This window comes from Parus major, chromosome Z, assembly GCF_001522545.3.
Source record: "Parus major isolate Abel chromosome Z, Parus_major1.1, whole genome shotgun sequence".
NCBI classification, from domain to species: Eukaryota; Metazoa; Chordata; class Aves; order Passeriformes; family Paridae; genus Parus; species Parus major.
The window spans coordinates 2,129,087-2,154,026 of NC_031799.1; the positions used below are offsets into that span (position 1 = coordinate 2,129,087).

Genomic DNA, 24,940 nt, shown 5'->3' on the forward strand with positions numbered 1-24,940 from the left:
GCTGCCCCTGGATCCCTGCAGTGTCCAAGGCCAGGCTGGACAGGGCTTGCAGCAGCCTGGGACACTGGAAGGTGTCCCTGCCCATGGCATGAGGGGTGGAAAAAGAACCCTTTAACCCGAACAATTTTGTGATTCTATCATTCTGTGATAAAGCACAAAGAGCAGAATTTGGAAGTTTCCTCTATATCCCACACACACTGATTTAAAAATTTTATTTTCCAATATCTTCTACACTAGTTGTTTAAGAGGTAGCCTGTTCTTGGAAGAATTTAATGATAATAAAGAGAGAGAAACTTATACGAAACTAAAAAAAAAATAAAAAATAGAGCGCTTGTTTAAGAAATTAACTCCACAGAATATGATGTAGATATTTATTAAGTAAGTCATGGAAATGCTACATTTTACAAGTGAGTGTCAGTCATACAGAAATACTGTTGAACATCTGAAAACCTAAAACTTCACCAGAAGATACAACCAACATTTCATCACAAATATTTTACACTCAGGTCTTTGTGATGTTTGCAAAAATACATGGTTTGGGATTTTTTTTTTACATTTCCCAAACTCAAAAAAATCACGCTAGATTTTATTTCATCTGCTACAAGAAAAACAGGCTTTGATTTTCTTTTCGTGGTGTGACATTAATGCATGTACGTTCCTGTGGGCTGAGGGACGTGAGTATGTGGAATTTTTTTGGTGAAGATGTGAGCTTCCACATGAGACGGACAGTGAGCCAGGCAGAAAGGTGGCTGAATGAGGTGATCTGTGCTGAGGGGTGCAAGGACAGCTTCCCTCTTCCCTACCTGTACCCCTGGGGAGCCTGGGAAGAGGTGGCACATGGCTGATGTCCTGCAGAGCTCTGCTGGTCCCCAAACGTCCCTTTCCCACTGCAGGGCAGAGAGAAAAGGCAGAGCAGCAGCTTCACAGAATCACACAATTGCTGCCAAGGCCACCACTAACCCATGTCCCCACATCCACAAGGTCTTTAGAACCCTCCAGGGATGGGGACACACCCACTGCCCCAAACAGCCTGTTTCTATGAAGATACTATCCCCAATATCCAATTTAAACCTCTCCTGGCACAACTTGAGGCCATTCCCTCTCCTCCTGTCCCTGTTCCCCAGCAGCCAGAAAGGACCCCTGAGCCTCCTGAGCCCCAGAATTTGATATTCATGGGCTGAGGAGGACAGTGTAGGGAGAGAAGAATAGATCAGCTCAAATTAGTTCTATTTGTGCATTGACTGAACAGAGACGTTTTATTGCATAGGAAAGGGATAGCAATGACTTTCTTGATGTCCCCTCCTTTGCTAACCCATCACCAAGTTCAAGTATTAAGAGAAATCATGAGATTAACACAAAAATCACAAAAATCATGTCCATCTTATGTTTGTTGATTGCTAATGAACATCTCTCTCCATGGGGTTTGGGAGGTCCTCCAGGTAGAATTCTTCACAACCTATTTTCTACTTGGCAAAGAGTGCTCTTCATTCCATTTCTCTGCCAGAGTGAAACTCTCTAAGATGCCTCCTATTGCTGTCATAAGCTGTTTAGCCATTAACTTGAAGCCCCCTCATATGCTGAAAGATGCTCTTTATTTCCTTATGTCTGATTTCGGTGTCTTCAATTTCACAGAGTGATTTTTCTTTTCAGCTTATAAGTAATTTTCCCATTGCTTATAATTCAAGTGTCTTTTCAGACATGTGTGCTTTAAAATCATAACAGGTTGATCTTGGAAAAAGTCCTTCCAGCACAGCACAGTCCTACCTAGTAGAAATCTTCTTAATAGCACAAACAGATTCTAGTGGATTTTCCCAGTGGTGGGAAAAGTCTCTCCACGCAGAAGTTGGTGTTGGACATGGTAGCACGCAAATCACAGTCAGTTGGGCAAAAACCTCGTGCCCCTGCCTTAAAATTTGATGAGTTTCTCTCTTCTTGGGTCTCTATGCCTCACAGCAAGACCTCTCATGTTTCTTCATCATCAGATAATAAGCTCGGTTGGCTTCTGGGTAGGTGACTTTGGAGAGGGGCAGCTTGCAGATGGCAGAGTTGTTTGTGGTCATGAGCAGGAAGGTCAGCGCAGACAAGCAGAAAGGCCAGGTTCCTGATGGCACCCCAAACTGCAAATTTAAAAAACAATTTTACTTTGTTTACTATGTGTCCTTTATTAGAGTACCACTCAGAGCCAGCCACCTTGGAACAAGGTTTCTGGAGGAGGTCTAGACTTGGTTTTGCATCCAGTCTTTCCTTAGGGAGGCTGGGTTTCTTGATGAGGTCTTGACATTTCGAATTAGCCTGCAGCATTTACTGGCTCTGGTGAGCTGGTGTGCACCTGCCATGGTGAAGGTTTCTTGGGTGGACATGAGGTAGGACATGAGGTATCCACAGCAGAGTGGATACCAGAAACATTCGGCTTTCCCCTGGGCTGTTGTACTTGGCAATGGAGAAAAGCAGTTAACCCAAATTTAATGTTTCTTTACACACATGCAGGGCCCTTTTTCCAATTGCATCAGGCATGAAGTAAATGTCTGAAAGAGGGGAGGTGTTCTTGTAGCCTGCCAGTGCCTAAAGCTGGTCCAGGAGAGCTGGAGAGGGACTTTGGGCAAGGGCCTAGAAAGGATAAAGGGAATGGCTTTCTTCTGACGGAGAGCAGGGCTAGATGGGATATGGGGAAGAAATTCTTCCCTGTGAGGGTGCCCAGAGAACCTGTGGCTGGCCCTGGATCCCTGGCAGTGTTCAAGGATAGATGAGGCTTGGAGCACCCTGGGACAGTGGAAGGTGTCCCTGTCCATGGCAGGGGGTGGAACTGGGTGAGCTTTAAGGTGCCTTTCAATGCAAACCTTTCCATGGTTTTGTGATTTCATAATTTCATGGTTTCTGTGATTTCATAGTGTCTAGACCTGAGCTGTTGCAGTTCATGCAAACTCCAAGGATGGAAAGTGGTAAGTCAAGAGTCCAAGTCGCCTGTTCCAGTGGGAATTACACCAACCCCCCTGAGCAGACAGTAACCCCTCTCCCAGACTTTTTTCCTTTTGCTGGATTTTTCTCCACATCTTGGTGTTTTTTCTGACAAGCCAGGGAAATTCAGTGCTAGAAATCAGCCCTCAGCTGATACACTACTCACCACAGACAGCATGTGGGTCACTGCTGCTCCCAGGTAGGCAGTGAAGAGTGCTGTGAAAAAGAAAGGTAGTTCCTGGTGAGTTCAGTTGCTTGTGGAGCAGATCAGCAATGACAAACACCTCTCATTCTGCTTTGGGGAGCACAGCTAATGATTATGACCCTGTCTGGATGGTACCCTGCTGAACCCCTTCCTGTGTCTCCTCCAACCTGGAGCATGTGGGAGGGGCAAAACAAACCAGCAAACAAACAAACAAAACTGGAGTGATGAAAAATGTGCTATGGTATCATGGGCTTTTGAAAAATTCACTGTCATGGAATGTATGTAGCCTGATGGATGGGGTTAAATAGGAAAATAACCCTTCCACCCTCATTTGTCCTGCCTCCAGGGCTTGAAGGGGGGTCAATGGCATACAGAGCTAAATCTTTCTTATATGAGCACTGAATGAGCAATAGTTTCACTCACAGCTCACTCTGATACTGAAATTTCATATGGAATTGCCTTATAAATAATTCTTCAATCCTGCTGTGTTGCCCAGCTCATGCCTTTGATCCTTTTCAAGAGAACAGGGAATGTGTACTGTCTAACTACAGTAGAGCTCCACTCTTCTCAAAGATTAGGCATGTCCCTCTTCAAAGAAGGAATTTGAGCTGGTATCTATGGCTGGAAAAAAACCAGCATGATTCATCCAGCAACGAGTGAACAAACACAATTAATGACTCAAAACAAAGCATCTGATTTCAAAGACCTTAGATAGCATGTGTCCACTGATCACAGCTCTTGCTTTAAACACAACTCTTGGCCAAAAATGAAAGCACAGGGTGGGTTAAAGCCGTGGCTCCAACACCCAGCTCCACCACTCGTCAGCCTCACCTACATCCATCTGCCTGCCTGGAGGTGCCCATCTGGCTCCAGCCCACCTCTGCTGCATCCTGTCTCACTTCAAAGGGAGGTGAAAACCTGCTGGGTACCTACCACAGGCCATGGCCAGGAGGTGTGTCTGCCAGGTGAGAGCCAAGAACATGCCCCCGATGGCAGCGCAGGACAGGGAGCTGTTGTAGCCCCACAGCCCCAGGTAGATTTGGTTGAATGGCGTTGCTAAGCTCAGCCCTGGAAAATAAAGTCAGAAAGGTGTCATTCCTTGGCCAAGGAGATAAAAGCAATGGAGAAGTGGCATGAATCCAGATTTTTCAAAGGTTCTAGCCAGAATTTGTACATGGAGCTGTTTGTAGTTGTGTTGCTGTGGTCTAAGGGAATCGTGGCAGAATTTTCCTGTTGCAGCTGAGCTGAATTTGGTGATTTGATTTCAATAGAACACATGTGAGTGAATGAGCCTACATGTGAACCTTAAATGCATCCCTAGGCCAGCCCATTCAGTCTGATGGCTATGATTTTCATGGATCTCTTCCTAAAACCAGGAGGACACACCCAGAAATTAAGTGTTTTGTGGTAAAAATTAACCTCAGCTCAACAGACACCTCTTTCTTCTGAAGATTTCCACCATCATAAAACAAGGTAAGAGAACGGGAAAGTCAGTCCAAAGAATCCTTAAAACAGAAGTTTGATTATATTTTGTTTCCAAGCAGCTATTCTCCAGTGGGTGAAATACTTGTGACTTTAAGTGCTCCACTTATTGTAGTTCCTGTTTTATTTTCCATGCTTTTATATAAATCTGTGGCACAAACCAAATCATTACCTGCCAGCATCCCCACTGCTGAGCCGATCAGTGTGTGGACACAAATGAGTGGAGAGGAGATAAATAAACCAATTAGGAAAATTCCCCCAGTCCAGGGATTGTCACAGCCATAAACCTGGCCCACACCGACTGGAATGGATTGCAGGAGCTGTAGAAATTAACAAAACAAAACAAACCAAACAAGACAATTTGTTATCAGCTTTGTAACTTTTGGTTTTTTTAAAGCTATTTTTCTTGGCCAGGCTCATGTTTGGCATTTGTTGGATGCAGTCTTTCTAAGTGGAACATTTGGACCCGTCTCAGGAGACAGCAGGGCATTTCTGCAGGGTTTCCCCTTCAATGAAAATGAATCATGGCTTGTTCCCTAGACCTGAGCTCCTCTGCCAGGCTTTTGCTCTAAGATCAGAGATAAACATTTTGTGAAAGGGTTTAATCATCCTCCTTGCATGTGCTGCTGACTTGAGCATTTTACCATATCCATAGGGACCTATGAGAGTGAACTTAGGGGATGGTTCCCTTGGGATTTGTTAGAAATATGAGCAAGAGTTGCTGGGCTGGTGGGAGACAGAGCCCAGCTTCGTCACAAGATGTTTTTGAGGCACTTTTCCGTATGCAGTCCCCATAATACATACAATGTTCTTTGAGAAATGTCACTTATGGGTTACTATTTAGTGTCAATTAACTTCCTTTTCTTAATCACTCCCTGGGAACCCCTTAAAATAATCAGCTAAGCCTCAGGAGAAAATAGTTACTCTGATATCTGTATTGTTTATGGTGTAATCCAGAAGAAGAAAGTGTTCCTTTGGAAAGGTCCACTTGAATATAAATTAAAATGATGTGACTGTACCTGTGCCCAAGTTTTTAACCATTCTACCACAGTAATATCTGCTTGCTCATGTCTAATTAGAAAGATGCAATTTTATAAACAGCCTGTATCTGAAAAATTAAAATTACCCTGTGAGTTAACCGGCATTCTTAGCTATGGGGAGATGATCAGTATATGCATGGAAATAGAAATGGGTAATTAGATTCAAGAGAGTGTTTGAAGATTTTAATCTATACCCTTGGATCCAACTGCACATGAAGAAGTTCTCATTTTCAGGCTATCAAAAATGTACATGCCTAGAGTAAACCATTATATTTTGGGTAATAGTTCTCTTATAAATCAGATTTTGTACTGCCAGGCCATAATGCAGTAACAAAGGAGGTGGGCCTATTGGAGCGAGTCCAGAGGAGGGTGAAAAGATGCTGCCAGGGCTGGAGCCCCTCTGCTCTGGAGCCAGGCTGGGAGAGCTGGGGCTGCTCCCCTGCACAAGAGAAGGCTCCAGGGAGAGCTGAGAGCCCCTGGCAGGGCCTAAAGGGGCTCCAGGAGAGCTGCCCAGGGACTGGGGACAAGGCCTGCAGGGACAGCACCCAGGCAATGGCTTCCCAGTGCCAGAGGGCAGGCCCAGCTGGGATATTGGGAAGGAATTGCTGGCTGGGAGGGTGGGCAGGCCCTGGCACAGGGTGCCCAGAGCAGCTGGGGCTGCCCCTGGACCCCTGCAGTGTCCAAGGCCAGGCTGGACAGGGCTTGCAGCAGCCTGGGACACTGGAAGGTGTCCATGACCATAGCAGGAGGTGGCACTGGATGAACTTTAAGGTCCCATCCAACACAAACCATAGGAATCTATAAAGGAAGATAATAAATTTCTGTATTGTTTTTTAATTGTAAATGAAGGAGACTGTTACCCTTATGACATCCTACCATTGTGATTTCTGCATCTGCCCAGGTGATGTTCGGGGTTGCTGTTGCAGGATGAATGATAGCTGTGGGGAAGAAGAGGTTGTGTGGTCCAGAAGCAGCCAGGTAGAGGGTCAAGGCCAAGTTGAAAGGCAAGGTGAGAACAGGCAGGTCCCACTTAGAGAAAACTGCACTTAAAGCACTGGTGAAAATAGGGCTGAAAGAAAAACAAAATGGTCTCACTAGAAGCTTGTCAGAAAAATCACACCAGAGACACATCCAAAAACAAAGCTAGCTGCAGAAAATTTCATCTATTTTAAATAAATAAAAACTCAAACCAAACCAAAAACCCATCTCCTTCTATCTGTTTAATTTCCTCAATCTTTCTGACCAAATCAGAGATGAGAAAAGGTCAGTCCATAAATTTTCTACCCCTCCAAAGGCAATAATCAATGTACAGATTCCTGTCATGCTATGTTAATAAGTATGGTGAATTTGGTGAGCATGAGGGAGACAGGATCCAGTACTTTAATGGAGTTATTCCCCAGCTCAGACCCAGTGTTTCCTCTTATTTTTAGCACCGAAGTGGACTGAGACTATGATACCCATGCTGGGTGAGAGTGAGCTGTGAACTGTGAATGTGGCTGTGTGCCCTTGTTCAAGCTTGTGGATCAGCAGTAAAAACTGGCATCAAAGTGACTGTAACACCACATGAGCTTCAGGCAGACAAATTACATGTGTGGTTTTAGCAATCTGCGACTAGACATTCTGGGGTCAAAGACCAGGTTTCAAAATTTTTTGCTGGCCAAATACCTAGTGGATTATGGTGTTGTATATATGAGTGAAATATTATTAGTTGTTTGTTTTGATTAGTGTCAGCCATCATGTCTTGGGACACTGAACAGCTTCTGTGCTTGGAGAACTAAATTTTCATGACATTTTTATATGGTGACTTAAATAGACGAAACACTTGTGGTTGATCATGGTAGGAAATGGTGAAAATAATGTTCCTCTTGAAACAGAAATGAATTGATGCATCACAGCAATATGACTCACATTCAGAATATTGGATTACACATGATCGGCCACTGATTTTTTACTTTCCCCACTGGGATTATTTGTGATTATGTGGGTATTTTTATTTGTTTCTGGATTACATCTGAGTTTAAAAGTGTAAATAACAATGCAGATTTAACAGCACATATGTATTAGCTGTGTTCCCTTTCCACTGCCGTCTGCATAGAAACACAGCAGCTCATTCTCACATGTGGGAACTCTGGGGCTGGAAGGAGGAGCAGAGGAGCCATCTGACTTACCAGGTCATGGACACCAGTGCTACTGGCAGGAGGAGCCACCAGTTGTAGTCTCCATCAGCAGAGAAGACAGCCATCAGCAATCCCACCAGGACCCCGTTGTATCCGTACAGGCCTGCTGCTATGGCTGACCTGTGTGCAGGGAACAGCTGCCTTGAAGTCTTCTCCCCTGAGGATGTTTTGCTCACACCAGCCCTCCCTCCCCACCCAGCTGTGGCTCTGTTTGGGGATGACCTGCTGGAACTCATCCACTGACATTCGATTTCCACACTTGGGTCAGTGCCTACCCCTTCTGCAGGTTTGTCCAGAATCCCTCTGCACCAGGTGCAGCTGCTGGGAGGACCTGTCTGGTCCTACCAGACCAGATATGTGCCCAGTCAAGGCTGTATCACACATCATAGAAGGTTTGGGCTGGAAAGAACCTTAAAGACCAACTTGTTCCAACCCTATGCCATGGGCAGGGACACCTCCCACTAAATTCAGGCTTCTCATCCACATCAAACATCTAACACATAAATCAGCACTGAAGTGGCCACCTGGGGAGGGGGGAAAGGGTGGACTTACCTGTCCTGACACAGAATAAGTGCTGTTAAAGTCGAGACAACTGTTCCCACACATCCTGTGAGTGTCCACCATGGGTTCTGCAGCAGGAGGCCGGTCAGAATGACCAGCCCACTGAGGGGATTGTTGACAAACATCACCTGGGATATCCCACGCAGCACCCAGTCAAGGAACTGGATCATGAGAGGTTTGTCTGGAAAAGATTAAATTCAGTAATAAAACAAGCCCCCTAAAGTCTGCAGATGGTACTGATTTGGGATGTATTTTTGAAACTCAGGAAGAGTTTTGGCAGTGGGACTTGGCATCACGACTGAAGCAATGAATCAACAAGACTGTAAAAGCTGACAGGGATTTATTATGGTCTACACTGAAGTCTTACAGCTGGAAAACTGAGATGAACAGTGAGGTTGCCAGAACTCTGTGTTATAAAGTACCCTGGACCAGATTCATATGAACCAGCTAATTTATGATGTCTGTGGCTCAGATGGCAAATCGTGTGTGTATCCCACTGCTGATTTATTACAGGGACCAAACACACCCACCTATGTGTAATTTAACTTCACAGTGGCACTAGGCTTGACAGAAACTGCTTAGCTGAAAGGACATGGAGTGTTAAGAAGAATGGCAGAGTACAGAATAACCATCCAGGGCTATGTTCTGTGGGACTAAATTGACCTTCTTCATGGCATGCTGGGAGATAAATGTCATCTCAGACATCCCCAAGATTTAGGCAGTATGTGGATCTCTGCACAAAGCTGATTTTTTCCCCCCTACAAAAAGGACATAAATCCGGGTAGAGGTAGTTCCTGTACTACTCTAACTTGAATCACGTCAGCTGAGAAGTTAGTTATTACTCCTTTGATGTACTTTTTATTTGGAATCCTCTCTCATTAGTCACTATGAAGTAGGTTTACCTTTCAGCCAGGTTCCAAAATCCTTCATGTCTCCAGTGAGGTAACCCACAGCTCTGCAGAAACTCTTCCCACCTGTGCTCAGTGGATTCTGCTTCATTGGCATCCTTTCCCCCTTGGTTTCTATCTTGACATCAACACAGTTTTCCATGTTGGTATTCTGAACCTTTGATAAAATTCAAGGGAAAAGTAAAAAAGAGATTTCATCACAATGTATCTTTCTGATCCCTGTTTTTTTTTACTGCGTAACTGCTCTCTGTGTGTTACTTTGGAACCAGAAAGAGGAAAATCCTTACTCTGAACACCTGATTATTTTGTCTCCATGAGCTTTACCCATATTTCCAGCTTGAATTTATCCAGGTTGTCCTGAGGTTGTCCATGGTGCTTTATTCCATTACTCACATACATTCATACATTCCTTTTCATTTGAGCTGCACTTTAAGCTGACCAGCCTTTAGAAGAACACAGCATTGACTCAAGACTTTGATGCCCAAATTCACAGTTCCTGCTTTCCACTATGCCTTTGTCATGTTGTTTTCTTCTCTGCTGAGACAATACTGGGGACTTCACGTTGGAAGCTGTAGTAAGAAACCCTTGGGGACTAATGAAAATACACTTATTAAATTTAGCAGGTGCTAGAAAATGTTTAAATAAGGTAGGGGACTATTGTAGGCCCAGCAAAGGTGTTTAGGCCTAAATAAGGTTTTTGGGGTGTAGGACTGGGAAATGGGGATCCCCTTAGGGACATGCACTGCTGGAATAACCTTTGGGACCTCAAACAGCCTAGACAACTTTTTATTATTATGATTTTTATTATGATTTTATTATTATTATTATTCAGGCATGTGGATCAGAGGCTTAGAGCTAACAGTAAAAAACAGTGCCTATAGCCAATTCATTGTTTGCCTAAGAGCCGATTCTGAATATGAAATCAGCAAATAAATAAAAAAACCCTGTTCCTGGAGCATACTCTGTTTCCTGAAGTAGTTAGTGGAAATTATCAAGCAGACAGCAGAAAAAGTGTGGTGGTGTGTGAAGACTGAACCAGTGGTGCTTCAGGTCTCACTGGTCAGTACCAGCTTATTCAAGAAGTAATGAATTTAAATTGGGAGTTGATAGTCTAAATAGGGTGATACAGACACACAGGTCTTGTGTCAGTCCTTGACTCACTCAAAACTTTACCAAAAGCCTTATGAACATTTGAGGGGGAGAACCCATAGCTCAGAAACACAGGTGCTGAGACACTTATGCTGCTTCACCCCTGGGCATTGCACGTCCAGTCCCTCCAGTGGGGTTCAGCAGCTCAGAGCTGGCGTAGGGAAATGCCTGGTTAATGCACCATTGTTAATCCTGGGCAGTTTCTCACTCTCATGGTACTGGAGGGCTGGTGGTGACCTTTCAGGAAGCAGTAAATATTTGCACAGATAATAAATGGACATTTTCCACCTTCTGGAAGAGCCCAGCTAATGGGAGAAGTTCCACGTGAGAAGCTGATTACAAGACCAGTATATAGAAAATAGTATTGAGTTTGGCTTTGTAGGACATGAAGGTAAGGACCTGGAATAAAAAGGCTAAGGAAGAAAAGCAAAGGAGGAAAGAGAGGTGCTGGGGAAAGGCTGTTTTTTGAGTTTGCTATATTTCATTACCTTAATTCATTAACCTTGCACTTTTTTCATACTTTATTCTGGAATAAGTGACTTGAATGTACTTTCAGTTAATTCAGAATTTCCAGCCAAGATAGGTGCTCTCAATTTGGTGAAAGTGCATATACATTTTCCTTTTAAAGGAAGCAGCTTGGGCTTTCCCTGTTGCTAACCCATAAAATAAAGTGCTGCTGCACCGCAGAGTGATGCTGTGAGACCCGTGCTGGCATGCCCTGGGTGTTCCCCTGCATGCTGAGTGAGGAGCTGTTTGCACTCAGGAGTCTGCAGAATGGGGTGTAATGTGCATGGGAAGTATTGGAGTCACTGTCCAGTCCAGTTGAACAGTGGAGATAAAAATGGATGGAGCTGAGGGTCTGAATTCACCAAAAAATCGGTGTATTGCTTTGCCATGTGAAGGCAAGTGTGAGCTGGCAGTGTTCCTCTGGGTTTCCAGGGGCAGAAATGAAGCCAGCTCACTGCAGCTGGCACAGCAAAAAGACCAGGTGACCTGGTGAGTCACTTGCACTAACCTGTCTCAAACTTCTCGCTCAGTGAATACCCAGTGTACCGGAGTATTCAGAATCAGAGACTGCGGGGTGATCGTGGTTACCTCCCGTCCAGCAGTGCTGCTCAAACTCATGCTCATTATGTCACAGAACCATAGAATACTTTGTGCTGGAAGAGACCTTTAAGGCTCATCTATTCCAGCCCCTCAGGCAGTCCCATTTGATCCAGGGATGGGTCTCTCCGGAGAGGGACCGCAGGAATTTCATCCGTTCAGCAGAGCAGGTAGGGAGTGACAGGACAAGGGGCAGTGAACCAAACTGAGAGAGGGCAGGGATAGATTTGACATTTGGAAGATATTGTTCTATGTCAGGATGGTGAGGCCCTGTCAGAGACTGCCCAGAGAAGCTGTGGTTGGACCATCCCTGGCAGTGTCCAAGGCCAGGTTTGACAGGGCTTGGAGCAACCTGGGCTAGTGGGAGGTGTCCCTGCCTATGGCAGAGGGTGGGACTGGGTGAGCTTCAAAGATGATTCCTTCCAACCCGAGCCATTCTATGATTCTTTATGCTAATGGAGAATGAAACCATTACTGAAGAACCCCCTCACCCCCCGAGCAGCCAGGTGGGAAATGGGTACAGCCCAAGAAAAACCTTTGGTTTTGGATGGGGTCTTCGTGGCACAGTAAAGACCTAGAGTAGCCCCTCTGGTTTCATGACCACCCTGAATCCCATCCCAGGCACAGGTGGGGGGGCTGCATCCTGTGTGAGGGGGTTTTGTTGTCACCAGAGCCCTGAGGCTTGTCCCATCTGTTCAGAAACACAAAGTATGAAGCACTTGAACCACTTGTACTTAGTTGTCCAATAACATAAAGAGGTAGTGAGACACTTGGAAACTGGCACCAGCATAAAGTTTTTCAGGCATTTTTAGTGATTTTGCAAAGCAGTACCTACCACATATATGTATAGATTAATGATTTAACACATTACATTGCTTCAGGGAGTAGGTGATAGCAGTAGGTATATAAGAGAGGAGAGAATACAAAAGGTGTCTTGTCTCAGAATTGTGGATATGCACAGAGAATTTTAACACAGTGATGTCTGAATAATAGTGCAGACTGAAGTGTACCTGTTCTGATGGGGATTTCATGTGTGCTGGTCTGCAGTGGGTCTTTTGAAGACCTGCAGTTGAAGCTGTGCAAACACAGGGTTTTCACTGAAAATGCTCTTTTTCTTAATGCACAAAGGAAAGAAGTGGAAATAATTGCAAAAGGAGTGTTCTGCTGGAACAGGGGGGAAGGTTTGGCAATATTTTTTTTTAAAATTCTTGATTTCTATTAGACTGGGAAAAAGAAGTTTATTTAAAAACTAAGTCCTGTTCTCAGACAGACAGCTTGGAGCAGCTGCCTTGTCTGACATAAACTCTAGAAAGGTGCTCCAGCCCTGAAGTGCAAGCTCCCAGTACTGGTGTGTAGCTGGTGAGACACTGGAGCAGCAGCAGAACCCAGGCAGAGCCATCTAAATGCACTTTTCACCTCAGCTGTGCAAGTGATTTGTAGTGTGCTGTAAGTGCAGAGAAACTATTTAAAACCATTTTCATGGGAAGTGAGAGCTCCCCATGAAACAAAACAGAAAACATAAAAGATGTTTCTCTTTTATGAAGATGAAATCATCACAGGGCTGAGATGCTAATCTGCCGTGTTTTTTTAATCATCCTTTCAGAGTTAATAAATGTCCTGTAGCAAAGTACTGACGTTATGCAACTCCGTGTCTCCCTAAATCAATTTTCCTTCCACTTGTGTACACTTCCTCCCTGTCAAGCCATACCCACGGCACCTCAGCCATGCCTTGTTAAAGCTGGCTCCGTGCTGGGGCTGCACTCCTGCAGCATCTGGCCCTGCAATTACTCCTTTATTCACCTGCTGAGGAGGAGACAAGCCTGGCCACATGTTTGTGTTGTGCATGGTAAGAGCAGTGTTGTGCTTGCAGCTGGGAGAGGGACAGAATCTTTAATTTGGCTGACGACTACTCCCAGGTAATGGGCGCTTCCAAGCTGGACATTGGGCTTTTGGCAGGGAAAACGCAGCAGAATTATCTGGTGCTTTCACTTCTTTCTGGAATTTTCCTCTCTCCCTGCCAAAATTCAGGTTTCTCTGAGGGTTTAATTTATGGAGAGGTATTTGTTTGTCCGAGGACCTGCTACTGCACAATCGCAGCCATTGTATCTTGCATTCTCTGAATTGTTGCTGTGAAGTCTGCGGGCAGCCAAGCTCCGTGTGCAGCCTGTTTTTAGAGGAATTCCTGCATCCAAGCACAATAGGAGGAAAGGGCCAGACTCTCAGCAGCTCTAAATCCAGCACAGCCCGTGTTATGTTACCAGGGGTGTAGTAAAGCTGGATTAATATTGTGTTAGGCATAGGAACACACACAAGCACAAGTACAATCCTTGAAACAGATTATAATGCACTTGACCCTCACTGGAAAAAAATGTTTCATGTTCTCCCATAGAAGGTGCATTTCAAACTATTAGTTTGAAAGAAAGCTTACCCCACAGATTCAAATGTTCATTAAGCTCACATGCAATTCAGTTTTCAGAGACCTGTCTGTCAGGGACAGAGAAATACAGAAGCACTATCACATCAGATGTGTATTATTACTATCTAGGCATTTTAATTTGGCAAAATGGAAAGGCAGTGAAAGGAAATGTTAAAGAGTTCCCGTTATTTCCCCTTTTTTTTACATTTCTTTCTTTTTTTCCTCCAAGTTTCAGCCACCTGGGCTAAGCAGTACTAACAAATCCTCACCTGGCTGGAAGCTTCTTGATAACGAATATTCTTGTGCTCCTCCTGAGCTGTTCTCCTGCAGCAGGACTGCTCAAATGCTGTTTGCCAGGTGTTTTGAGGGAAAGACCCAGGTAAGTCAGTAACAGGGTGCATTAAAAGGAAACAACAGAGTGCTCTTACCTCTCAGATGAGCTCAGGAGTAGCTGTAGGTTTGCTGGTTAGGCCAGAAGGAAAGTAGGGGAAAAGAAAATGTCCCACCGGCTTATATAGGCTAGCGTGGCTCCTGTCCTGATATTACTGATTTGTTTCTCCTCCCACTTGGTGAGCTCCAAGTGAATGTTAAAAAGGTTCCCCTTTGAATTCTCCACCTTTCCTCTTGCTCTGTCCTGGGTCTCTTGCCAACAATCTACCCAAATGCCCTCTTTCTCTTTGTTTTTTCTTTTCTTTAATTTTTTTTTATTTTTTTACATTTTCTTTTTTTCTCTCCTTTTTTTCAAGAAAAATGAATTCTCCTTTAACTTTGTTCTTTCTTCTTCTCTACCATTTAAAAGGATAGAAAATTTTAAAATGGGTTGTCAGTGTACCTGAGCTTGACCTCTCCAGCATTATCCTCCTTATCCAATACAATTTAGAATCCTTCCCTACCAAAAGTCTGACCTGGGAATGTGCAATACAGCATTTTGTATTCAGCAGCCTCTCAGTTTTCCTGTTTCTGGGTAGCTTTCAGAAGTACTATTCTGTTAATGAAATACAATGGAACACCAGATATTCCGTTATTTAATTACTTTTTATCAATTATTTGAGAAATTCAAATTTCCCTCTTTTCCTTTCTAAAAAAAAATAAAATTAACTTGTCCTCCCTGTCTCACTGGAGGAATCTGAAATATCAGAAGTGTGGCATATTTGAGAGGTTTATAAGCCTGTGAAAGTGCTGCAAATGACAGAGAAGAGGCTGGAGAGGGAAGGTTGGAATAGTAACACAGGAGAAGAAGGGGAAGAGAAGATGGTGAACTTAAGGGACCTTTTAGGCTAATTTAAGCCATAGTAGAATTCACTTTAGGACTGTTTCACAGTGATACCTGAGAAAGGAACCTTGCAAATTGAGCTGGGGAGAATGTTTTATTGTTGAACCAGAGCCCATCTAACTTGATGGCTTTGCTTCCCTCAGCCCTGTGGAAACACATGCACAAGAGCTGAAGGGATGTTATTCTCACTGCACCCCATTCCCAGGGTGCATCTCTTTTGATGGAGATGTTTTTAACAGCAGACTGGATTTTTTTATCCCCTAAGAGGAGGGCATCTGATATAAGCTGTCAGCTTAGCATTGCTGCCAGAGCTAGTCTTCCTCTGATCAGATAGGCAGCAGCCTCTGAGTGAGCCAGACACTGTCATCCTATGCCTTTGCACCCAGCAGAACATGAAATTTTGCAGGGGAAGCTGCTTCACTCTAGTGCAGGTAACATATTTTCCCTTTACCATTAATTTCTCCTTGGGCTGCCTCTGCTTTCTGACTGGTGAAATGAGTCCCTGCATCCAAAGAAGGGAAATGCATTGGGTGATTTGGATGGAAGAGCCTCACAGGGAGTCTGCTCAGACTGAGTTTTTAGCTTCACACCTGTGATATTTCAGAGATGCCCAGGCCTGGATTCAAGTTATTTCAAGCAACATCTTTTCAGCTCTCCCTCAAACGGGGGCAGCACAGGGGGCAGGCAGGGCTCATTCCTGGGTTGTGCTGTAGGGTATTTCTTTCCCCCAGAGAATCACAGATCCACAGAACATTCTGAGCTGGAAGGGACCCATAAGAATCATCAGGTCCAGCTCTGAAGTAAAGGGCCCATACAGGGAATGAACTCACAGCCTTGGTGACACCAGCACCATAATCTGACCAACGGAGAAAATGTCAGGGTCACAGAATCCCAGAATCTTTTGGGTTGGAAGAGACTTGAAAGCCCATCTCATTCCACCTCCTGCCATGAGCAGAGACACCTTTCACCATCCTAGGTTTCTCCAAGCCCCATCCAACCCAGTCTGGAACATTTCCAGGGGCAGGGTTGGCAGGGACTGTGCCAGGGCCTCCAAACCCTCACAGGGAGCAATCTCTTCCTAACATCTAATCTCTACTGCTCTCTGTCAGCATGAAGCCATTCCCACCTGTCCTGCCACCATGTGTCCTTGTACAAAGGAACCAGATTCAGGACTGTTCTGTCTGATTCTGGTGCCTTAATGAGGTATTTGACAGGTTGGAGTGACACACAAAAAAGCCCATGGCTGGCAGGTCAGTGATGAATATCTTGGAGTGGTGCATTGTTTAGATTATCAGAGCTGGTTAATAAGTAACAGGATCACAGTCTGCTGATGCCCTGTGGGAATGAGGCCCCTGGCAGAAGCCTGCTCTGGGCTGGAGGCAGAGCAGGGAAGACCTCCAGTGCCATGTGACAGAGTCACTGGATCCCAGCTGCAGCCAGCTGGATGCAGGAATGCCTGCCTGCAGCTGTGTGCCCCAGGCAAAGCCCTCCTGGTTGCCTGAGGACTGAGGTTCCCTCTGTGTAGGATTAATGCAGAAAGGTGGGAATGGTAGAAAACCTCCCAGATGTAACTCAGTGCCAGTTCTGGTGCCCATCACCTCCAGTGCTGGCTACTCAAGGATGTAGGCATTCTTTGGGGTTCAAGGTGGGAAAACTGAGCCTGAAATAGCCATTCCTAGGCAAAAGGATTGAGATGTGCCACGTGTTTGAAAATTTGTTTGAAATCCAAAAACACCAGCTGTCACATATCACCTGCCTGGGAGTGGGCCACCAGTTCTGGGTGGCCAGGTAAATGTGTGTAAATTGTTCATGCAGGAAACACAGGGGACTAGAGAGCTGCCTCTTGGTTTTAGGTGTGTGTGAAAGACAACTTGGTGCTGAGGACAAGGCAGCTGGTGCTGAGAGCTCAGCTCTGTGTGATTTAAGAGGTCTAAATCTGTGACTTACCTCATCAGCTCTCTGCTGGTGAAGATGCTTGATGTTTCTTCTTCTGTGTTCTCTGGGAAAGTGTCTCTGAGCACATCCCTTGGACCAAGCCCGGTGCTTGACATGGTCAGAGCAGGGGTTGGTCATTGGATCGCAACCAGACGCAGCACCAGGAAAATGCTGAATGATCCCTGACTGGTTTAGCTTGCCAGGCAGGAGCTGTCTGGCTGCATCAGCTGGGTACAAAGCTTGAACGGGTCAGCTGTGCCAGGAAAGATTCTAATGGCCCTAATTCAGCTTCACACACTTTGGCTTCATTCCTCTCTCAAGCCTCAGTGGCCTTGAGGAGGTGCATTAAAACATCTTGGTAGCAGATCTGCTGTTTTTGGCTGTGCTCCTTGACTCAGGTTTTACCGATGGGAATAGGTCTGCTCAGGGAGCTGCATCAGCCCTTGGACTCCAACAACATTTTAAAATGGTGTAAATCCATGTATGGATTTACAGGTTGCTAAACCTCAAGTCCTGGTCTGCTTTTGCAAGGCTGGGGTGTGGATATCTGATTTGTAACCAGTGCTTGTGGGAGAAAGGGAGGGATCCCCTCCCTGGAAATGCTGACAGGATTCCTCCTAATGCAGCCCACAGAGATATTTGCTTTCTTGCTGCATGGACACCTTGCTGTCTTGTGCTCACCTTGGTGACCACCAGGACCCTCCAGGCCTCTTCTGCCATGCTGCTTTCCAGCTGGAGGGCCACCAGCAGGTACAGATGGAATTGTTCCTCCCCAGGACTCTGCACTTCTTCTGGAACTTCAAGGGGTTCTTGTCAGCCCATTTTCCCCAGCCTGCTGAGGACCCTCTGGATGCCAACACAACCCTCTGGTATTCCCAACACTACTCCCAGTTTTGTGCTTTCCCAAAGTTTGTTGAGCACCCTGCTCCAACATTCTAGTCATTAATTAAGAAATTAACCTTATTATGCCTGGCTTACACCACTAATGACTGGCCTCTATGTGTAATTTGTGCCACCAATTATAACGCTTTGAGCCCAACCATTCAGCCAATTTTCAATCCAAATTGCTTCACACCTATTTTAGCCCATACTTCATTAACTTGTCCTTGAGGATGTAATGGGACAGAGTGTCAAAATGAGGCAATGCTCCAAATTTGATACAGTGAAATAAGGGACTTTTGCAGCTCACCTGGGTTGTCTGTGACCAAACTTAATGTTTCACTACCAGAAGTACTGCCAGTCTGTAGTTCCTGTGGAGGTGTGTGGCGAGCTGGCAGTGGTAATGGAAGTATGGCAGGAGTGAGAGAGAGCCATGTGGTAGGAGAGAGTCCATGTCCTGGCTGAGGACACACCTCTGGTCAGGTGTGGCCTGGCCTGTCCCACAGGTGAGTCAGCCCCCATCAACATCCATGGCCACTTTTCTTTACATCTTATTGTTTTTATGAGTGAGCGAAGAGCAGAAAAATCTGTTTCAGCACAGAGCATCACAGGGTCTGTCACAATCTTGGACTTGTTTGCTGAGGGCAAATCATTTTGGGTTTGTACAGAGCGGCCCAAAAGCTGAGCTGGTATGGGAAGCTTCTATTCCTACATTTTGGCTTGTAGAAGTTCTGTAGAGAAAGGCATTGCCCTGTGTGGCAGTGGGATGGGGTGGGGTAAGGGGCTGGAGCAGAGCCCGGTCTGCTCCGGTGTCCATCTCCCTCTCCTGGTGTGACTCCAGCACAGCCACGTGTGCAGCTGTGGAAATTGCAGCAAATATCCAGATCTGGTTCAGAGAGCTCACAAAGAGCAGCCCCCTGGCCCTGGCACAGCTCAAACTCCTTGTGCTCTGAACCTCTCTGCTGCTCTGTGTACTGCTCTTGATGATGTATGCTCCCAAAATTACCAGCTCTCCTAAAGCATCACTTCCCTCCTCTTCTTACCTGCTCTGGAGACCCACTGTCCCTTCTGTCCACCTTGACATGCTCTCATGACTCATCTCCTCAGTCCATGCAGCTCCAAGAGTGCAGAAGTGATATCTGGAAACCAGCTTACTGATTAGGAGCGACAGTCTCTGTATCCTGGGATAGGAGTGGGGCAGGAATTTGTGAAGAGCAGGTTGTAGATGTCTTACAGCTACAGCAGTGTGCAAAAAAGCTCTGCTCTGTCATGGCAAAATAAGTGACAACTTTAGAGGGAGACTCTCTTCATGCAGGCTGGTGCTCTGAGTGCTGGGGTAGAAAACAACTCCTCTATTTCAGCTGCAATTTTTTTCAAGGTATTTATTCAAAACATTGCTGCTAGTGGGGGCGAGGAATTGTTTGGAAAGGCACTGGTGATCCAAGGCCAGCATATGCCAAAGACTGCAGTGGAGGACCTGACCCCTGGAACCATCCCATTCACCAGTGTGCCCATGGTGTCCAGCTTAGGAAATGTGTCTGAGGCTCCAGGAAGGACCTGTCATGTGTGTCATGGAACCCAGCGAAATACAGGTCAAAGAAAATCCCAGTGCATTGTTCTGGCTGGTTCCTCTTGTTTGGTTTTGTGTCCCTTCCCTTTTTCCAGTCAGCTGGATCATTTTTCCTGCCAGCAATGGACATTTCTCCAGGCTGGTCTGACTGCCTGTGGTGATAAGATTGAGTACCAAGTCCTGGACTTGGAAGCTGAGAGGCAGAAAAGATCTCTGGTTCATGCCTAAATCTGAACATCAAGGCTGTTTGTTTTTCTGGTCATCTCTAGCATGGCAGACTGGATCATCCACATGAGAATCACAGTATTATAGGATAGTTGCTCAGAGAAGACCTTTGAGATGATTGAGTCCAACCATGATATTGAAACAGTCTGAAATACTGGAGGGATTTTGAAGCCTGAGGCTGACTGTATTGCTGTATTTCAGTAAAGATGGGAAATTGAAACTCAAATAGTTCTTATTTTCTGCTTCAGGTGTCCTAGCTCCAGGGAATAGCCCAAATTCAAAAAGGCTCTTTTCCCAAGCCTACCTCAGGGCAGCAGGATCCTGTTGGAAATGACAAAGCTGGACTTGCCTCTTTTTATGATGCAAGACAAAGTATTTTTCTGCTTCTTCATTCACATTTGCAATTTGAGAGTCAATTCACTTCCCTGCACCTACTGTCAGCTTAATAAACCTCCCTGCCCTTTATGTTTGCCCTGATGGTAGGGCTGTGAGTCTCACCCAGGGTATGGCTGCTTCCAAGGAAATCATCCATTCTCAAAAACCTGTATGTTGTAGGAGATGTATGTGTTAGGCCTTAACATAGAACATAATACTATAATTCTTCCAACAAGAAACTCGTCCAGCCTATAAATCCCAGTGATCACTACCTTTTTGCCAAGTAGTTCTTACTCGAAGTGGAAGATGCTGTACATAGCATGGGTTGCTGATGAACAAGAGGACTGGTAGCATCCAGAAATTAACCTTCAGACAGTAGAAATAACTGAAAATTAATATGGATAGAGGAATGGATAGAGGGAGAGTTAGTCTGGCTGTGGGTGATTATGCAAGCAGTACTGCAGAGTGACATTTTCACACACAAGCACAAACAGGTATAAATCCATTCGCAGTAAAGATGCACATCTTGGGGTAGGCAAAAGAAAAAAACAACAAAATGTCTTATCTGTTGGACAACTCAGTTTCTGCTAAGGGAAAATGTCCTTAATCTGATTTAATTTGCACAAGTGAATTAAGCTCACTTGGCTACAGTAAGAAACCATCGCTGGCTGACAGTTTGTCATCACCTCTGACTTTTTAGTTTTCTCCAAAGACAAAAAGTCTCTCCCTGATTTCTGGCTGAGTGGTTCTGCACAGCAGAGATTTTTGGAAGACAGAGCAACAGACCTGTCAGCACTTGGCTGAAATGAGGGAAGTGTGGAAAAGCACTGTCAGGTACAGGACAGGGTGTGCTGGGGGAAAAAGATTCCAGACCATCCTAAGCTGCACAGGTGAAGGATGCCTCTGTCTCTCTGCCTTTGCCTTGTGCACAGCACAGTTTAATTTTCAGGGACTGGGATGTGCTAAACAGCCCCAACAACTGTGCATTTTGGCTTGTGACACAGTTGAATGTTTTTGGAAGGGCTTCTGCACACAGTTGGTGCTTCAACCCTGCTGTGCTGTGTGAAGATGCACATTTTGGGAGCAGGGGTTTGTGTCTGCCTCAAGTGTCTATGCAAAAACCTAGCCCTGAAGGTGGATGTGAGGATGCAGTTCCATGAGACCTTAAGCTCTTGAATGCACAGAGGTTACTGAGTGCACTCAGAAGCTGCTGAATAAGAAGTCAGAGACCAGGGCACAACGTGGTGGAAGAAACCTTTGCTTCCCACAGAGCCATCCCACATCTTATGCCACCACTGGGATGTGTGAATTCCAGCTGCAGCAGCAGCTGTAGGAGTTTGTAAAAGAGTCTCTGAGAACTGTAAAATCAACTGCAATCAAGGGCTTGTTTCCTGTTTGAACTACTTCCATCTCCCAAATTAAAACTGACGTAGAGGAAGAGGGAGTGAGGGAACAGCATTCAGCAAACAGGTCTCCCCCTCAGGGTGGTGATATTTCTGCAACCCTGGCAAATGTGATCTACAGAAAACCTAAATCATCCTGCAGTGTTGGGCAATATGTCTGTCATTGGAGACTGGAGGAATCTGTCATGGGCAGAGCACAGAGAAACTCCCCAGCAGCTGGATATTTTTAGGAATTATCTTTTTCTGATAAGTTTTGAAGTTTTGGGTTTTTCAGCTTGTAAGAAGGTGCCATGTTGCTGGAGTGCCCCTCTAGGACACAGAGCCCTTCCTGTTATTTTCTGGTGCCTGCTGGGATGCTGGCTGGCTCCCTGTGCCACCAGCCTAGGTGCTGGGGAGAGATGCATACTCTCCCTGCATCCGATGATTTCAGGCTCCAATCAGTCTGCACTGATTGCTTGCAGGTGTGGGAAGAAGAGATGTCCTTTGCAGAAGGGCTGAAAAAAAGGACAGTATTTATTTTAAGCTCACAGCAATGTTGAGTGGAACAGGGAGTAGGCTCTGCTGTAAAGCAGCTCTGGTTGCTTGAGAGCAGAGGCCAACAGGGAAATGTGTTGATCAGGCTTTAACCCTGCCATGGTTTGCTTTGTGGGTGCCATGCAGTGCTGCAGCCACTTCTCCCATCATTGATGGGAAGCACAGCACTGGGTTTTCCAGGTCAGCAGCTTTGGGTGTCCCCTGCTTGGTGTCACCACCTCTGTTGTGGTCTCCCTCTGTGCTGCTCTTGACCCCTGTGAGGAGGTGATTAGGTCTCAAAGATGATCAGACAATGGAAACCAGTTTTAGAGTGGCTATCAGGAAAAAATTCCTTGTGAAAAGGGCTGTCAAACACTGACAGGCAGGGATGGAGACCCCATCCCTGGAAGGATTTAAACCCTGTGTGGATGTGGCACTTGGGGACGTGGGTTAGTGGCAAGTGTAGCAGTGCTGGAGGAGTGGTTGGACTCAAGGATCTTGGAGGGCTTCTCCAGACTAAAGGATTCAGTGCTTCTGTGGCTCAGGAGGGAAACTTTGCTCTCCAGTAACTCCAGTGCAGGTGTCAGCATGGCTCTGACCTCTGCTACAAATGTCCACTGGAAAAGGAAATCCCTTCCCTCCACATTCCCTCCGTGCAGCTTTGCTAATTATTCATGAGGAGTCATTAACAGGTAAGTCATCCTGGAGCCACCAATACCCAAGCCAGGGCATCTAAAGGGCTTTTCCCAGCCTTTTCTGTAGGAATTCTGTGACTAATCTTATCAACAGAAGCACCTATGCCTTTGGGGGAAGAGCTGAGAACTTCCTCTCAAAGAGCAAAGTTGCTTTTTTTATTTTTTTCCTGTTAGGGGGCATGAAGCAAACACAAAAGTAAGAAAAATAATATTTGGAGCAATAAAGTAAGCATTTTTCTTGGAACTGCATAGTGTATATTCTATTTTTTACACTGAGCTCCACTTAGAATTGTCTTAATTCACGGGGGAAGCTCTCTTGTAATTCCTTTACTTTGCTTAGTCTGTTCTGCTTTTTAATATTTTAAGGCAAATTTTTAGGAGATTGATTTTTTTCATGTGCTTTGGCTAGGCCAGGTGCTGGTTTGTATAGGAACATTTATTTAGTGCTATTTAAGGTGGAGGTGAGCTGGCTTTAATTATAGATGCTTTTAATTTTTTTTCTCCTTTAATGGTCATATTTGTTTTATGTTAGATCCCTGGGAGCTGTCTCAAAATTATTAGTCCCCACTGAAAACTGTACATTTTATCTCTCCTAATGAAAATTTTTATAGAACTCTCTAGGTATCAGGCTGCTGGGCTACCACTGATAGCTTCAGTTAGTGCTTTTATTGTCTGCTGTTCCTTTGCAGGAGACACTTGATTTGTTTTGCCTGTTTTCAAGAATTATTAATACAGGCTATAGTTACTTCAATCTTTTGATTAGCTAGAGACTTAAAAAAGCTGTTTATACTCTATTTTTTATGGAAGGCTTCAACTCTAGAAATTGCTTTACTAATTGATTTCAGGATGGATTTTCTTGTGGCTGAGGAATTAATGTCTGCAGTGGCACTTACATGACAAATCCTTTCCAATAGCCATATTGTGCCTTGGCTTCACTCTTATTTTTAGGAAAACAAACAATATGTTGGGCATTACTGACAGCAGCTGAGATTTTTCTTCACATATATGCTTCCAGCATTATTTTGCAGTATTTTTTCCAGTAACTTTGCACTGCTGTTATTCAAATATTTCTCTAATGCTGTGCATGAGCTAAATTAAACTGTTCATGAATAAGCTCTCCTAGTTCCTGTGTGCTTCATATTTCATTGACTGCTGTAGAGAGAAGGTCTTCAGACAGTTGTGTGTCACCCCTTACGTTATTCTGCCTCTTTTTTGTCTCTCTAGAGCAGCAGCAACAGGGGGATGACCCTGATCTTGCAGTTTGTAGTGACCATGGGAGACTGTCCAGCATTGGTTTGCTAATATCGTAGCTCAAAGGAAGTGGGACCTAAATTTTACTAGAACTCCTGGAATGTCTTCCCCTGTTTAAACAAATATCTGAACATAAACAACGCTATGTTTTTGTCTCCCAGGATGAATTCAGTCCTGGATTCTGTTTCTAGGGGACATTTAGAGGGGTGGCAGATGCTGGTGCTGCTGGATTTTTAGTGATAAAGTCACAAATAATCCCAAGAGCAGTGCCCAGGCTCACCTTTTTAAAAAGTGTTTTTTGGAGCTGGGATCCCACCTGTTCAAAAATACTCATGTGGGTCTGCAAAACAGCCCCACATTGTAAGGCAGAGAGGGAAGCATTTGATCTGAGTGCTTGTGGTTGCACAGTCCCTCTGGATTTTAAATCTTCACATCCTTTGGGTCTGTGGTTTTAAACTGATCTCGTAAAACAGCTTTAGAGTGAGGGAGCCTTTCTGTCAGGCTTCCTTCACGGAGATTTTGGAAAAGTTCCTGAGAAAATCCTCCTTAAGGCATTTGGTACTTCCCTCTTGTAAAGACCTCGAGGAGGTATAAAGTGGCAGTGGTAACCTTTGACTTGTTTATTTCTTGTGGTTTAATAGAAAGGATCTACTCCCCTAGGAAAGGGAGAGGAAGAACTGCAACCAGCAGTGAATGTTTATCCCATTCTTTACATGGAGTTTTTTATTTCTCACTGGATGTGTGTGGGGATTCAGACTTGCTATCCTGCAGTCAGCAGGAGAGAGAGATCTATTTGTAAGACAGAGGATTATTCCAGGAAAAGA

The 24,940-nt window shown here is 45.0% G+C and overlaps 1 protein-coding gene across 1 annotated transcript; it reads right to left on the bottom strand.

The window, feature by feature from the left end:
- Positions 1-357: 357 nt before the first annotated feature.
- SLC14A1 (solute carrier family 14 member 1 (Kidd blood group)) lies at positions 358-14,514 on the bottom strand. The gene is made up of 9 exons (XM_015653571.3): positions 14,426-14,514; positions 9,323-9,485; positions 8,412-8,601; positions 7,851-7,979; positions 6,559-6,751; positions 4,815-4,962; positions 4,094-4,228; positions 3,122-3,171; positions 358-2,117 (listed from the first exon to the last, which is right to left on the bottom strand). Exons 2-9 carry the CDS (start codon positions 9,468-9,470, stop codon positions 1,941-1,943), a joined length of 1,170 nt encoding a protein of 389 aa, XP_015509057.1. The 5' UTR covers positions 9,471-9,485; positions 14,426-14,514; the 3' UTR covers positions 358-1,940.
- Positions 14,515-24,940: the final 10,426 nt, after the last annotated feature.

What these genes read in the sequence shown, in the direction of transcription:
- SLC14A1 (XM_015653571.3), bottom strand. Translation starts at nt 9,470, where the DNA reads ATGGAAAACTGTGTTGATGTCAAGATAGAAACCAAGGGGGAAAGGATG. An exon ending in CAGATGCAGAAATCACAATG is followed by an intron (nt 4,963 to 6,558) that starts GTAGGATGTCAT and finishes TAATTTCTACAG; the next exon opens with CTCCTGCAATCCATTCCAGT. An exon ending in AGCAGTGGGGATGCTGGCAG is followed by an intron (nt 4,229 to 4,814) that starts GTAATGATTTGG and finishes TTTATTTTCCAG; the next exon opens with GGCTGAGCTTAGCAACGCCA.